The sequence below is a fragment of the Schistocerca gregaria genome, chromosome 6 (assembly GCF_023897955.1).
Source record: "Schistocerca gregaria isolate iqSchGreg1 chromosome 6, iqSchGreg1.2, whole genome shotgun sequence".
In the NCBI taxonomy this organism is placed as follows: Eukaryota; Metazoa; Arthropoda; class Insecta; order Orthoptera; family Acrididae; genus Schistocerca; species Schistocerca gregaria.
The window spans coordinates 35,211,795-35,228,362 of NC_064925.1; the positions used below are offsets into that span (position 1 = coordinate 35,211,795).

Consider the following 16,568-nt stretch of genomic DNA (forward strand, 5'->3'; position numbering starts at 1 on the left):
TTATGAAATTTTGTGAGATTTCCCTGAAGTTTTCCTAAATTTTAATTCCCTGAAAATTCCAGGTTTTCCAGAAGAATTGTCACTCTGTTTTCATTATATTGAAAAATAATGTTAGTCCAAAGTATGTCATAATCAAAAACAAAAAAATGACTTTCAAAAGATACTTACTTCGTGAGTAAATACTCTCAGAGGTATGCCAATTGCCCTGCCCAAACCGAAGTCTGCAATTTTCAAAATGCCATTTCCATCTACCAATATATTTTGTGGCTTCAAGTCTCTATGCAACACACGGCGTTTATGACAGAATAATATTGCCAAAATCATCTGTAAATGATAAAATGCCATGATGTAATAGCAGCTGAAACTAGGATACAATGTACAATCATGACAACATAGTACTTACAATTAACCTTGACACAGCAGCTGAAATTATTTCATTGTTGTCTAGGTTGGGCACATATGGTGAAATCTTTGTACTTAACATTCTATGCTTTGGCTCTCTCTATCTAATTTTCCAAGTGACTCAATCAATAAACAGTCTTTTCTTCCGTTTCGTTGTTCAATGCATCGTCTATTTCAATGCCTACTTTTTGCATCACATTTGCTGATCTTTACCAAATGCTACACTGTACATGGAAATTATATTCTTTCAAAGGGAAAGGATCTATAGCTTTTCAAAAAAGACAATTTGTGCACTAAAATCACAAAAAATAATTTCTCTAACATTATTGGCTGTGATTTAACATTCCAGTCTTACTAGGCACATAGATAGTTGGTTAAGCAGCGATGTGAGTAGCGCAATGAAAATTCCGAATATAGTCAGCTAGACCGATTACAACAATGGCTCATCAAGTTGTAAATTAAGTGTTTTACCATAGTTTCATCTTCAAGTTAAGTAACTTCAAAATAGGTAAACATATGATGTGTAACAGAACAGTTTCGACACTGTACCACATCCAAAACATTATCTGTACAGGATACTAACCAATGTAATTACTATTCAAGATGAAATGCAATGACTTTAGCAACAAGCAGTGGCTTTAGCCCTGTAACATGTTGCCACGAAAGCAACAATTATCTTATTATGCAAAACTGATAGCAGTGAATCAAAATGTATGCAACCTGGGGCTGCGTTACTTGGATATTAGTTACATGCCTTACCGACAGCTAATTTCTACTCAATAGCAGAAATGTTAGATATGCAGAACTAAAATCTACGGCAAAGTAATTTGACAGAGTCAAGTCCAGTTTCCATATTGCGACTGTAATAACCCAACTCTTTTAAAGATTTGGTAAACTGAATTTTCAAAAATATCTCAATATTTTACCTAACTTAGGAACTTAAATATTTATGGAAATATTGCTCAAAATTATTAGAAACCTTAATATATATTTACCAAGTGCCTGAGTTAGGAAAGGCACACACAAAGTCACTAGTAAATTAAAAGCAGTCCCAAAACTCAATGATATGGTGTTGACTAAATATAGAGAAACACAAACAAAGGTAATGCACAACAAAACTAGTAACATTTTTTTCTATACAACATCTGATACAGGAAGTCTGCACAAAAGTAGAAAAGAAACAAACAACATATGCAGGCATTTTATCAGAAATTTCTGAGTGTCACAGTTTGAAAATTTACAAAATCCGAGTATAAAACACTGAATAACTTGCCACCTTGTTGCAACTTTTTATGCAGAATACCGATACAATGCATGAAGATCACAAAGCAATGTTAACAGTATAATCTCTTGAAACTTACAGAAAAAATTTACCACAAGAAATCTCTCCCTATTTTAACAATGAGTAGTTAGTGAGCAAAGTGCATTTGAAACATGGTCCTCTGTCAATTGATTGTCTATGTGTCTGTCAGCAATTTAGTGAATTATGAACTTTTGTACACTTGCATTCACTACATTATCAGCTTCAAAAGCTACAAAAATAAAAATTTTGCCTATATTTGATTGGTTGGCTGGATGCTGGTAAAGCAGGGCGTATATGCACACACGCACAGATTTTTCCTGGTTACAAACGCTTTTAACACAAAATCCATGAAATACACCATGGTAGCTCCTGAAGCACCGAAATAAAAATGGCAATGTGCTTTTGTCAGCCAATCACAGCTCATGCCACTTGATCATACCAACCAATGACAGCAGATACTCAGGACACATGATGTCAGCCAATAGCAAACTCATTCTTAGGTGGTGCACACGCACACACACACACACACACACACACACACACACACACACAAATGGTAAAAGTTTAACAGTTTAAATTAATATACATACATTATAGCTACAAGAAAAGCTAAGCTTTCACGTAACATAGGATATGAAAAACTTTTTGCTGTTTTTCCAAGAACATGTTTTTTTAGAGCACAAAAACAACTGAGGTCATAAGCGCCCATATCATAACATTAGCACACCAATAAGTAAAAGAAGTTATAGCAATTATACATTCAGCCCAATCAACACAAGGAAAGAGAGCTGTAAACAAGGACTTCACCTTTGAGGAACGTCCACAAAATACACTATAGAGACAACAGAGGTCCCTAACCAAAAATCAAATATCCTTCACCATATTGTTGTGATGGGTAAAAAGTAAATCAGGCAACCGCCCGCACGGTGTTCACTTAAATGGTCAATAACTGACTACAAACATACACTGGAACTTAAGCAGTTAAAAAAAAGGGCAGTGAGTCATGAAATGGTGAACTGTCAAAGGTTCATAACAATGAGCACAAAGTGGTGGAGGATTACCAGATAAAAAACAGTGATCGCTAAAATGACGGTGGCGAATTCATAACCTAGCTAAATTGATCTCTCAAAAGATGACAGAGGGGCCACTGGGAGAGGTTTAATTCCCTGGAGCTTGTTTCCATGAAGAGAAGATCAGTGGTGATGCCAAAGTGACACCATCTGCTGATAGCTGGCAATACGTAGACCATCCAAAGGAATGGAAGAGCTAGCAGGCTGAGGTGGGTGGACTGCAGCCTCATTTTCCGTCATACTGACGTCATACTCACCAGTATCAAGTGGAATATTTCTTGGACAGACTGCATATAACATACATAGGCTCTGAAGGGCTTTGACAGAATCTGAACATGTGGCACAATTAAAAAGATCTTGTTGCCAGATGTATTGGGTGACTTTATAGAGGGCGAAGAGCTCTGCTGCAAGAATCTAGCAGTGATCTTGAAGTTGATATCTAAAACTGTCGCTGCCAATAAGGAAGGCACACTTGATGCCATGGTCGGTCTTAGAGCCATCAGTGTACACAAACGTACTACCAATAAGTTGCTTTGAAAGGTCCAGATGCTTACAGTGATAGATCGAATCTGGAGTAGTGTCCTTAGGAAGCGAAGTCCCAAGTTGAAAATGACCTGTCGCACAAAGCCAAGGTGGTGAATGGTTCACACCCATTGGGAACATGGCCAAGTAGGCCTATCTTGAAGTTAAGCTGGTGGAACAGTAACCAAAAGCAAACTCCATGAGGTAACAAAGGAGGGCACTGGCAGTCAAGGGAGTCACCGAAAGATGATGATGATTTGGGCTGAGGGCTGCTTGACATCATGGTCATCAGAGCCCTGACGAAAAGTCAGCATGCTAATCTCGTGGGTGGGGACGAAGGCCATCACCACATGCAGAGCAATTTATAGTGTACTGAAGTCTACTGCCCTCCGCCACTACTTAAGGGATGAGGCCTGACAGTACACAAAATTTCACCACCCCTGCAACACTGGAATCGGTACATCTACATCTATACTCCACAAGCCACTCAACGGTGTGTGGCGGAGGGCACTTTACGTGCCACTGTCATTATCTCCCTTTTCTGTTCCAATCCCATATGGTTCGCGGGAAGAACAACTGTCTGAAAGCCTCCGTGCGCGTTCGAATCTCTCTAATTTTACAAATTTTAGATTCGTGATCTCCTCGGGAGGTATAAGTAGGGGGAAGCAATATATTCGATACCTCATCCAGAAACGCACCCTCTCAAAACCTGGCGAGCAAGCTACACTGGCGATGCAGAGCGCCTCTCTTGCAGAGTCTGCCACTTGAGTTTGCTAAACATCTCCGTAACGCTATCACGGTTACCAAATAACCCTGTGACGAAACGCACCACTCTTCTTTGGATCTTCTCTATCTCCTCTGTCAACCCGATCTGGTACGGATCCCACAGTCATGAGCAATACTCAAGTATAGCTCAAACAAGTGTTTTGTAAGCCACCTTCTTTGTTGATGGACTACATTTTCTAAGGACTCTCCCAATGAATCTCAACCTGGTACCCGCCTTACCAATTATTAATTTTATATGTTCATTCCACTTCAAATCGTTCCACACGAATACTCCCAGATATTTTACACAAGTCACTGCTACCAGTGTTTGTTCCGCTATCATATAATCATACAATAAAGGATCCTTCTTTCCATGTATTCGCAATACATTACATTTGTCGATGTTAAGGGTCAGTCGCCACTCCCTGCACCAAGTGCCTATCCACTGCAGATCTTCCTGCATTTCGCTACAATTTTCTACTGCTGCAACTTCTCTGTATACTACAGCATCATCCGCAAAAGCCACATGGAACTTCCGACACTATCTACTAGGTCATATATATAGTGAAAAGCAATGGTCCCATAACACTCCTGTGTGGCACACCATGGGTTACTTTAACGTCTGTAGACGTCTCTCCATTGATAACAACATGCTGTGTTCTGTTTGCTAAAAACTCTTCAATCCAGCCACACAGCTGGTCTGATATTCTGTAGGCTCTTACTTTGTTTAAAAGGCGACAGTGCGGAACTGTATCGAACGCCTTCCGGAAGTCAAGGAAAATAGCATCTAGCTGGCAGCCTGTATCTAATATTTTCTGGGTCTCATGAACAAATAAAGCGAGTTGGATCTCACACGATCGCTGTTTCCAGAATCCATGTCGATTCCAACATAGTAGATTTTGGGTTTCCAAAAACGACATGATACTCTAGCAAAAAACATGTTCTAAAGTTCTACAACAGTTTGACGTCAGAGATATAGGTCTATAGTTTTGCGCGTCTGCTCGACGACCCTTCTTGAAGACTGACTACCTGTGCTCTTTTCCAATCATTTGGAACCTTCCGTTCCTCTAGAGACTTGCGGTACACGGCTGTTAGAAGGGGGGGCAAGTTCTTTCGCGTACTCTGTGCAGAATCGAATTGGTATTCCGTCAGGTCCAGTGGACTTTCCTCTGTTGAGTGATTCCAGTTGCTTTTCTATTCCTTGGACACTTATTTAGATGTCAGCTATTTTTTTCGTTTGTGCGAGGATTTAGAGAAGGAACTGCAGTGCAGTCTTCCTCTGTGAAACAGCTTTAGAAAAAGGTGTTTAGTATTTCAGCTTTACGCGTGTTATCCTCTGTTTCAATTCTATCATCATCCCGGAGTGTCTGGATATGCTGTTTCGAGCCACTTACTGATTTAACGTAAGACCAGAACTTCCTAGGATTTTCTGTCAAGTCAGTACATAGAATTTTACTTTCGAATTCACTGAACGCTTCACGCATAGCCCTCCTTACGCTAACTTTGACATCGTTTAGGTTCTGTTTGTCTGAGAGGTTTTGGCTGCATTTAAACTTGGAGGTTAGTTCTCTTTGCTTCCGCAGTAGTTTCCTAACTTTGTTGTTGAACCACGGTGGATTTTTCCCGTCCCTTACAGTTTTACTCAGCATGTACCTGCCTAAAACGCATTTTACGATTGCCTTGAACTTTTTCCATAAACAATCAACATTGTCAGTGTCGGAACAGAAATTTTCGTTTTGATCTGTTAGGTAGTCTGAAATCTGCCTTCTATTACTCTTGCTAAACAGATAAACCTTCCTCCATTTTTTTATATTCCTATTAACTTCCATATTCAGGGATGCTGCAACAGCCTTATGATCACTGATTCCCTGTTCTGCACTTACAGAGTCAAAAAGTTTGGGTCTGTTTGTTATCAGTAGGTCCAAGAAAATGGTAGGTAGATCTCCAACAAGACTGAGGACTGCACTAATATCAGTATATAGGACACACACATCCACAATATGCTGAACTGAAAGTGACATGCCGTCAACTTGACAGAGTGGTGGATTCTCCCACCGAAGGAGGAAGCCATGCATTACAAGGCTATGCCCGATGTGCAGTCTGGTAATCAAAACCTCCTTCAGTGTGTGTAAGAGGACACGGAAAAAAATTCCCGGATTTCACAGTTAAAGACATACTTTCTCCCTGGTGAACACACACTTTTCCGTGTTAAGTGACAGAATATTTTCCCTTGTAACTGCAAAACCTATCAATTCTTTGAATGGTTATGGTTTTCTACACGGGTGAAGAATTTCCCGGCACTTTAGAAAACGAAGCTCACGGAAAAAGACATGTTTTGGAAATATCTTTGCTATGCAGCAACATGTACGCATGTTATTTTCATATTACGAAAGTATACATTGGAATTTCACCAAACACCCCATGTTACCTTCTGAATCATTGAAATCGAGATTGCGATGCGCTTTTGTAAGCCAGTCATAGTTCATGTCACATGATCTCACCAGCCAATGACGGCAGATATTCAGTGCAAAGGACACGTGGTGTCAGCCAACAGCAAAATCACTGTTAAGTAGCACGAACGCACAAACAGGGAAAGTTAATAGTATATACATAGTGTTGCTACAAGAAAAGCAAATCTTTCACATATAATATTGGTCTCTAAGGTTAATAAGCTGCAAGAGAAGCTAAGCTTTCCCATATCTACATCTACATCTACACGACTACTCTGCAATTCACATTTAAGTGCTTGGCAGAGGGTTCATCGAACCACAATCATACTATCTCTCTACTATTCCACTCCCGAACAGCGAGCGGGAAAAACGAACACCTAAACCTTTCTGTTCGAGCTCTGATTTCTCTTATTTTATTTTGATGATCATTCCTACCTATGTAGGTTGGGCTCAACAAAATAATAATAATGTTGATCTTTTCTGCATGTGTTACACTTTAAGATAAATCACACAAATGTGCCAGTAAAGTTTTTAATAATGACATAAATTTCTGATCTTCAGGGTTCAAAATGCTTCTAAATGGCTTGTCATCTAACAGTTGATTTTTAAATGAGAGTCAAACATTCTGCGATTTACGAAATTCATGGTACATTCTCGCACATACTTCAACTTACGTAAAAGAATATTTACTTTGAAAGTAATGCTTTTCAAACCACCATTTGCAATATTTTCCAGGGGTCTGTTAGAAACAGGTTCGTTTCAGCAACAGCCAGAGAGCGCAGATAACAGGCAACACCTTGCTTGCGCAGCTACTGTGACGTAGGAAGCCTGTATATATGTACATGTAAAACATTGAAAGATTATACATTATGTCATAAAAGAAACAAGATATCAGAGCATAGTCCAAGAGCATAGGAATTTCGTGAACCATACTAGAATGTGCAAATTGAAAGTGCATACTTAAAGTGAGGACAAATGTAAGGATGCAGAGGCTTATCTCACTAGGGGTAAGATAGAGACTGCCTACAGGAAAATTAAAGAGACCTTTGGAGAAAGGAGAACCACTTGCATGGATATCAAGAGCTTTGATGGAAACCCAGTTCTAAGCAAAGAAGGGAAAGCAGAAAGGCGGAAGGAGTATATCGAGGGTCTATATACGGGTGATGTACTTGAGGGCAATATTATGGAAATGGAGGGGACTGTAGATCAAGATGAAATGGGAGATATGATATTGTGTGAAGAGTTTGACAGAGCACTGTAAACTACAGGGAGCAAAAGGCTATTTACAACTTGTACAGAAACTAAATAGCAGTTATAAGAGTTGAGGGACATGAAAGGGAACAAGTGGTTGGGAAGGGAGTGAGACAGGGTTGTAGCCTGTCCCCGATGTTATTCAATCTGTATATTGAGCAAGCAGTAAAGGAAACAAAGGAAAAGTTCGGAGTAGGTATTAAAATCCATGGAGAAGAAATAAAAACTTTGAGGTTCGCCGATGACTTTGTAATTCTGTCAAAGACAGCAAAGGACTAGGAAGAGCAGTTGAACGGAATGGACAGTGTCTTGAAAGGAGGATATAAGATGAACATCAACAAAAGCAAAACAAGGACAGTGGAATGTAGTCGAATTAAGTTGGGTGATGCTGAGGAAATTAGATTAGGAAAGCAGTTTTGCTATTTGAGGAGCAAAATAACTGATGATGGTCGAATTAGAGAGGATATAAAACGTAGACTGGCAATGGCAAGGAAAGCATTTCTGCAGAAGAGAAATTTGTTATCATCGAGTAATGATTTAAGTGTGAGGAAGTCGTTCTGAAAGTATTTGTATGGAGTGTAGCAATGTATGGAAGTGAAACATGGACGATAAATAGTTTAGACAAGAAGAGAATAGAAGCTTTCGAAATGTGGTGCTACAGAAGAATGCTGAGGATTAGATGGGTAGATCACATAATTAATGAGGAGGTATTGAATAGAATTGGGGAGAAGAGAAGTTTGTGGCCCAACTTGACTAGAAGAAGGGATCGGTTGGTAGGACATGTTCCGAGGCATCAAGGGATCACCAATTTAGTATTGGAGGGCAGTGTGGAGGGTAAAAATCGTAGAGGGAGACCAAGAGATGAATACACTAAGCAGATTCAGAATGATGTAGGTTGCAGTAGGTACTGGAAGATGATGAAGCTTGCACATGGTAGAGTAGCATGGAGAGCTGCATCAAACCAGTCTCAGGAATTGAAGACCACAACAACAACAACCTAGAGTGAACATTTGTATGTCCACATTCCCAATGAAGTAGACCTCGACCTCATATTAAGCTTTTCATTGTGGTTTTCTGGATGTAAATTTTTTTTAGAGCATCAGTACTGTATCATATCATGTTTGGTTCTTTATTATGGCATAATTCCATACATGCTAGAAGATGAAAACATGCACTTTAAATGCAGCAAACAGTTGAAACTGGCCGTTACTGTGGAATTAAACATTTCGTTTCAAATACATTGACTGCCTCTTCGGAAAAGGTTAATAACAGTCAAATTTCTCTACCAAACAGACAAAAATAACTTCATTGTTCTGCAATGCTATTAATGCTTGACTGTCTGGTAGGTGGAAATAAAACAAAATCTGAAATTAACAACATACTTTAGCCTTCTGTAATTATGTTAATGTATTTTAATTCACTTGATAGTTCCCAGCCACCTATATCCATTTTGTTTTCATTTGACATGAGAATAAACGAAGGGGAAACAGCCAAATCACTAAGGAGAGACTACCCACTGTAACTCAGACTGCTCTGCGCATCAGCCCCGGATCTACGATTTTGTGAACCGGGTCTATACATTAAAAAAAAATCGAATTTTTAAAAATACATTCATCATGCAGCGCACATCTTTCTGAAAATTATGAAACATAAAACGTGTGTTAGAGGAAATTTAATACATTGTATCATCGTAAGTGTGCCAAAGTGCAGTGCCACGTCTCTCCAGGCAGCATTCTTCTATAGCATGTCACTGTATTTTGCTCTGTGGTATTGAAACGTGTATATTTTGTACTGGATGCCATCAAACTATATTCAGGACAGTGGAAATTTAAATGTCCTGTGGTGCCTCTCCTTCTCCCAGTCAGCCCACTTGACATCCCGCCCGTCTTTAAAAAAAATTAATAATCTCGCAATTAATAACGAATGGGATTATTTGTAATTGAGAGAACAAAAACTCTTCAGAAGATTTGCGTATCGGCTAATAACTAGCTGTTTTGTGTGACATAAAATTAAATACAGGATACATAAAACCACTAAAGAGGAGAGAGAAGCAAGAAAGTACACATTTCTTCAATCCTTAGCTCCTAGCATCTTTCTCTCTCTAATCTTGCCACTGCTTTACACAGTATGCTTTCCTTTCTGTGAAAGCATGGAGTTCGTCAAACGTTTCGCTACATGAAAATCGAAATGCCGTTATCTAATACTGTAAAAGATGTTAATACAAGTAATACCCAAGACTGTTGTGGTTTCTCGATCTGACTATGTCTATATTGTCACTGTCTGCTAGATAAAACAAAACACGCCTTTCTACTATGGTCATTTTTATAACACGACAGAATATACTTCACGAAGCACCAACATCAAGTGCCTACTAGGCCTAGTACAAGGAAAAAACTTTATGTTAGGAAATAGCTTCACATTTCATTCACAAGCACCTGATTCTTAAGCACGAGATCGAAAATTAGTATTACGAAATTTTTATATAAATTTGGAATTGTCTTATTCTTCCATAATTTGATGTGTTCGTACAATATGTTTTCCACTTTACTTCCAGAATAGAACTTGAGCTGCTGCTGGCCGCAGACTGTACTTTAACTGGTCCTTACTAGTGTGGCGACCAGGCCAAAAATCCCTTGTTATTCCTGTTAGTGGTTTATTTCCATTCCGGTAGCCTGAATCTATGGATTTCCCTAGCAATTATAACAACGCTGATCATTCACAAACCTAAGCGACCACATAATCAGACAGCGATTGGCATTTATCTGTTAGGCTTTACTCCGCTCAGGTCATATGGCCCCGACACCTTTCGTCTGCCAAAAGTTAATTTCTAAATGCGACGAGGGTTCTCCTGACAGAGACATCGCGTACACTATGCACGCATTCAAAAATCAACATAGGATTCATTCAGAAATCAACTTAAAGTGCAAAGAATGTTCAAAAACCAACAGGGATGCGTTTAAAAATCATATGAATAATCAATAGACCAATGTGCGCTGGACGCTAGGCTCTTTGTGAAACGAAGTTTGTTTTCCTCAAGAATATGAATTTGGCACTCCTTTTCCCAGTAGCATCTAGCTGCTTGCTGTGACTGCTAGCACAGCCAACAGCCACATTGCTGTAGCAAGAAGTGGGATAATCTACTACTAAATCGCGACTCAACTGCGCATGCGCCCACTTGTAACTGCTAAAACGAATCTACTGTAAGCAGTTGTGACTTCACACTCACCGGAGGCAATTTGTTGTTATGAAGCTTTGCATAGTCTTCCTAAGGCCTTTGACACGTTTTGCTGTTGGCAGACACTTGCACGAGCACTGTGTCTTTCTTGTATATAGCGCATTTTCTTTGCAATTTAAGTTATTTTCATTTTTTTCCTCTCGTTTATGTTTTACTGTTGAAGTATTATTCGCAGTACTGGGATACAGTAATATCCTTCGGTAGAGTATCGGTTCTTACCAGTCAAAATTAAAAAACTTAACTTGAAACTAAAACAATGAAAAATTCCCGGAATTCTAAAAAATTCCTGGTTTTTCCCAGTTTTCCCACGGATGAAAAAATTCATGGGTCTTTCCCGGATCTCCTGGGTCATATATGCCCTGCTTCATCCAGCGGTGAGGCTGTCATGCAGTCCGCCAAACCTTTGTAGTCGATTTGAGCGACAATAGTTTGTCGCCTGTCACCTGCAAAAATTCAGTCTCCCACTGACGCGTGGTGCGTCTGTCAGAAAATGAGATGATGGCATGCAATGGCATGGGACATTGATGGACAGCACCATCCCAACATGCTTCCTTGATTGCTTCGTCGGCCATGTCATTGCCCTGTATCCCAATGTGGTCAGGTACCCAGCAAAAGACCACCACCTTGCCATGGTGTTGGAGCCATTGTAAGGAGTCATGGATGAGCTGAATCAGTGGGTCTGCTGGAAACATTTGGTGAAGTGCTTGTACAGGGTGTATACATGGACAAGGAAAAAAATTCCCGGATTTCCCAGTTAAAAAATAGACTTTCTCCTGGGTGAAAATACACTTTTTCAATGTTAAGTGACAGTATATTCTTCCCCGGCACAGTAAAACTCATCAATCCTTTGAATGTTTATGGTTTTATATACCAGAGTAGAATTTCCCGGCACCTTAGAAAACGAAACTCGAGGGGGAAAAAAACACTTTTTGAAAGACCTTTGATGTGCAGCAACATATACTCTGCATATTTTCAGGTATAAATTTGAATTCCACCAAACACATGTTACTTTCCGAAACATTGCAATAGAGATTGCAATGCGCTTTTGTAAGAGTCATAGCTCGTGTCACATGATGTCTCCACCTCATGGCAGCACAGGACAAGGGGTATAGTAAGCCAATAGCAAGATAGCTTCAGTAGCGCGAACACACAAATAAGAAAAGTTAGTGCTTTAAATTAATATACGTAGTATTCAAGTATAATATTAGTCTCGAAGATTAATAAGCTGGAAGAAAAGCCAAATTTCCACGAATGTTGAACTTTAAGATACATCACACAAATGTGCCAGTAAAATTTTTAATAACGACGTAAATGTCTGATGATCTGGGCTTGAAATTCCTCTGAATGGTTTCCCACAAAGAGTTGATTTTTAAATGAGAGTCAAACACTTTGAGATTTAAAAAATGCATCGAACATTCTCCCACATAGTTCATCTAGTGTAAAAGGAAATCTGCTTTGAATGTAACGCTTTTCAAACCACCATTCGCAATATTTTCCAGCGACCAGTTAGAAATAGGTTCGTTTCAGCACTTGCAAGAAAGTGCCAGATAACAAGCGTCACCGCGCTTGCGCAGCTACGATGACTCAGGAAGCCCATATGTTCGTACGTGTGAAACATTAAAAGATCTAACATGTGTTATAAAAGAAACAAGACATCGGACGATACTTCAAGATCGTCGGACATCAAGGTGGCAATGCGTTCCATCCCTGGCTGTGTATTTTGATGAATGAGAGATCCAGAGCCTTTAGACACACTACAGCATGTATCCCAAATGGTTCGGTCGCATGGGGCCGTATCCTGAACAACCATTCAAAGGTGGAAAAAAGGACCACTGGACTAAATGTCAATGAGTCAGGTGACACAGATTTTCAACGCCTGTCAAGCCAAAAAGGATATGTCACCGAATCCAGAGTGGCGGTTCACCAACCTCTGCAAACAGGCTCGGAACTGGGCTGGTCCGAAAGGCTCCAGCCAATATCTGAATGCCCTCATGAAGGAGAGCATTTAGCATCTTGAGGTAGGAAGGACGGACCGATCACGAAACCATGCTGCCATAATCTAAACGTGAGAACATATGCTCTACAAAACTGCATGAGACAGGACGTGTCAGCTCCCCATGTTTTTCTGCTACGGCATTTCAAAATATTCAATGACTGGAAGCCCTTTGTTGTAGATCTTTCAGGTGTGAGAGCCAAGTTAATTTCGAGTCAAATAATAAACCCAAAAAGAGCAGTGTCTTTAAAAAGTAAAATATTGTCCCCCATTGTGAGCACTGGTTGGTTGAAACTTCGACAAGCACAGTTAAAATTGACATGTGCAGTCTTTTCGGGTAAGAACCGTAATCCATTTGTCCTGGCTCAGGTTTCCAGCCTCCTAGTGGTCAGCTGTAGCTGCCTCGTTGTTGCCATAAGAGCAGAGAAAGAGAAGAAGATTGCAAAGTCATCCACAAACAAAGAGCATTTGACAGGCCTCATGACTGCGGAGGAAATGCCATAGATAGCAATGGCAAACAATGTGACATGGAGAACACTGCCCTAGGGAACCCCATTCTCCTGAACATAGCAGTCAGACATGGCATCACCAATGCGATATCAAAAACGCCGGTCCTCGAAAAAGGATTGGATAGGAAGCAGGTGTCCGAATAGTCCACAGGCACGAAGTTGGTGAAGGATGTTGTGCCTCCAAGTAGTGTCATATGCTTTTTTGAGGGCAAAAAACACGTAAACCAAATGGTTTCAGCATAATAAGGACTCCTGTATCATTGTCTTCAGTAGAATTATGTTGTTGAGAGTGGAACAGTAGTGCCTGAAACCGCACTGGGAGTAGCTCAGATGACTTTTGGATCCGAGCAGCCAGATGACATGGCAGATCATACATTCAAGAGTCTTACCCACACAACTGGTAAGGGCTACACTCTAATAACTGTTAGGGGCACTACAGTCTCTGCCTGGTTTCCAGGACAGAATCAATATTGCCTCCTTCCAAATTGTAGTGTACTGTCCACCAAACCAGATCTGATTGAGACAAGATAGGAGCTGTCCTTTTGCTTCAGGGCACAGATGACAAAGCGTGGCACAATGGTTCTCATCAGGTCCTGGAGCAGTGTCTCTGGATGCAGACAAAGCTGATTCCAGTTTCCACAAGGAGAACAGAAGGTTTTAGACTTCCTCATTATGCGGAAAGAAACTGAGCTTCCTGATCTCTGCAGTCCTAAAGAACACTAGAAAAGCAGGGGCTTGTCTGGATGATGTAGTAACAATGAAGCATTCAGCTAAAAGCTGAGTCTGTCCACAAAGATCCCACTACTTGACAAGGCCATAAGGGGCTGTGTACCACCCTTGCCTGAAATCCGTCTTATTGATCCCCAAACTTGCGCAGTGATAGTGGACCGATTAATGGAAGTTGCGAATTCCCTCCAGGAAGCCCTCTTCCATTCTTTTATCACTCACCTCGCATGTGCTCTCACAGACCTGAAGGCATAAAGACGTTCTGTAGTTGAACAGTGTCTGAAGTTCCACAGAGCTGTTCGTCTGTCCCTGATTGCCAATTGACAATGATCATTCCACCAATGTACAGGCCACTGTCTGTGGTGGTTACTAGATCGGGTATGGACTCTGCGGTAGCCCGCTGGATCTCACAAGTGATAGGGGCCACCGTCTCCCGGGCACAATAAGTCTTATGACAGCGAACCGAGTGTTCTGTACGCACGAGTTACTCTGTAACTACAATATATGATCTGAAGATGGGCAGCTAGCCCGAAACCGGTAACTGAAAATAAAGAATAGCGATCGAAGACAAACGCCATATTTTATTTAATGAACAATCGCGGAATTCCCATTGAGACAATCATGTCTAGATTTGATGCACAAGGAATATTCGCAAGCAACAGTTGTCCACAATCCTACAGATTGGTCTGTCTATGGTTTCATGTCACATCAGTATACCATCACCTTGACATTTTCAGGCAACAAATCGCTCTCTAAGACTAAGATGAAGGTCTCAGTAGCAACCCTATTGTCCTTTGGCACACTATGGTCACAATGGAGACTGCAAGGGGTCACAATGGAAACTTATACCTTGAACCCTTTTTAGAGTATCGTGGGGAGTATAGCCACCAAAAGTCACCCAGCTTGTCACAAGCAAGCAATGCCCACGACCGGGCACGGGATGTTTTAACCAAAACTGTCATTTAGCCCTACGTTCCTGCCACGACACTGCCAGTGAAGGAAACATTCTCTGATCATCTCTCTGACATGAGTGAGTTCTTTGCTTCTGAAGAGACTCATGGGGTCCTAACAACCACCAGCAGGAGGAAACTTCACCTGCGTCATATGTTATTCATCTGCCAAGGTGTCAACTACACCAAAGAGGGGCTCTCCCCACAGGTGTCACCCAGACTCACCACCGGCTATCTAGCCAGTTATCCGTCATTCGGAGTCCCTGCGCCCCAATCACAATGGGCACATACTCCTTGGCATTATGGGGAGGTTTTAGCTCAGGCACCGACAAGGCAATCTCTGATTGGTCAGGGGGCTACTATCTTGCAGGTATTTAAGCCCCTGTCACACTCCCCACAACAGGATGGCTACAGTGGTGAGCTCTGGGTGTACTACTTTACTGGAAGGGAGCATTGCTAAGCCGGAAAGCCACAAAGGTGGAACATACACCACATTGGGCAATGGTGCCTGCACAATTTGCACTTTGACAGATTTGGAAAAGTGGTGGCAGGTCAAACAACAATGAGGGCCATGTATTTATTTATGAAAAGGTGTAGAGAAGGCTGGAAGTGAAATAAAAACTAGGGTCCTAAACCACGTACCAGGTCGATGTGTGGCGTGCACCAGAAACAAAATCCAATAGAAAGACAGAGGGGGAAAGGGATAGTGGAAGTACAGACTTGGAGCACAAGCACAGGAAGGAAAGTAGTGCTGCAAAGGCTGGCAGCCTGTGGTAGTCAAGCATGCACTCACAAATGAGCTACGGGCCCCGATGAGTTGCCAATATTTGACACCTGATGTTTCGTTCAACCACTGAAAGCAGTGCATTTTAATGTAATGAATGCCTACAGTCATATTCATATTGTTAAATTAAGGTATAAAAGTTGTAGGAAAGTTCCTGCAGAATGCAAATACTTCAGGATTAAAGGAGACCACTCACCAAAAAGTGTAAGCACTGAGGTGTTGATAGGTAAAAAAAATGCTAACTTTTGGAGTTTATGCTTTGACGAGCTAGAGTAAGAACAAAACACACACACACACACACACACACACACACACACACACACACACACACACACACAAAATATATGCCACTACATGGGCATGAGTCTAGCAGACACCGAACAGGGGAACAGGTAGGTGTGTGTGTGTGTGTGTGTGTGTGTGTGTGTGTGTGTGTGTGTGTGTGTGTGTGTGTGTGAGGGGGGGGGGGGGTAGTTCATCAAAGGACAACTCCTAAATCTAATTAATTCTGAAGTATTGAATTTAAGGTGTAAAACACTGGCTTTTATTTTGCTATTTTATTGGTAGGTTGAAACACTTCTTTAACTTAGTGACCAAAACTTTATGTT

The 16,568-nt window shown here is 40.9% G+C and overlaps 1 protein-coding gene across 1 annotated transcript in view; it reads right to left on the reverse strand.

Annotated features, from left to right (window-relative positions):
* Window positions 1–16,568, reverse strand: part of LOC126279120 (cyclin-dependent kinase 1-like) — an 82,698-nt gene that overhangs the window by 24,707 nt on the left and 41,423 nt on the right. Inside the window, exon 4 of the mRNA XM_049979599.1 lies at window positions 169–324. Within this exon, the coding sequence (XP_049835556.1) occupies window positions 169–324 (156 nt within the window). The remainder of the gene's footprint in view (window positions 1–168; window positions 325–16,568) is intronic.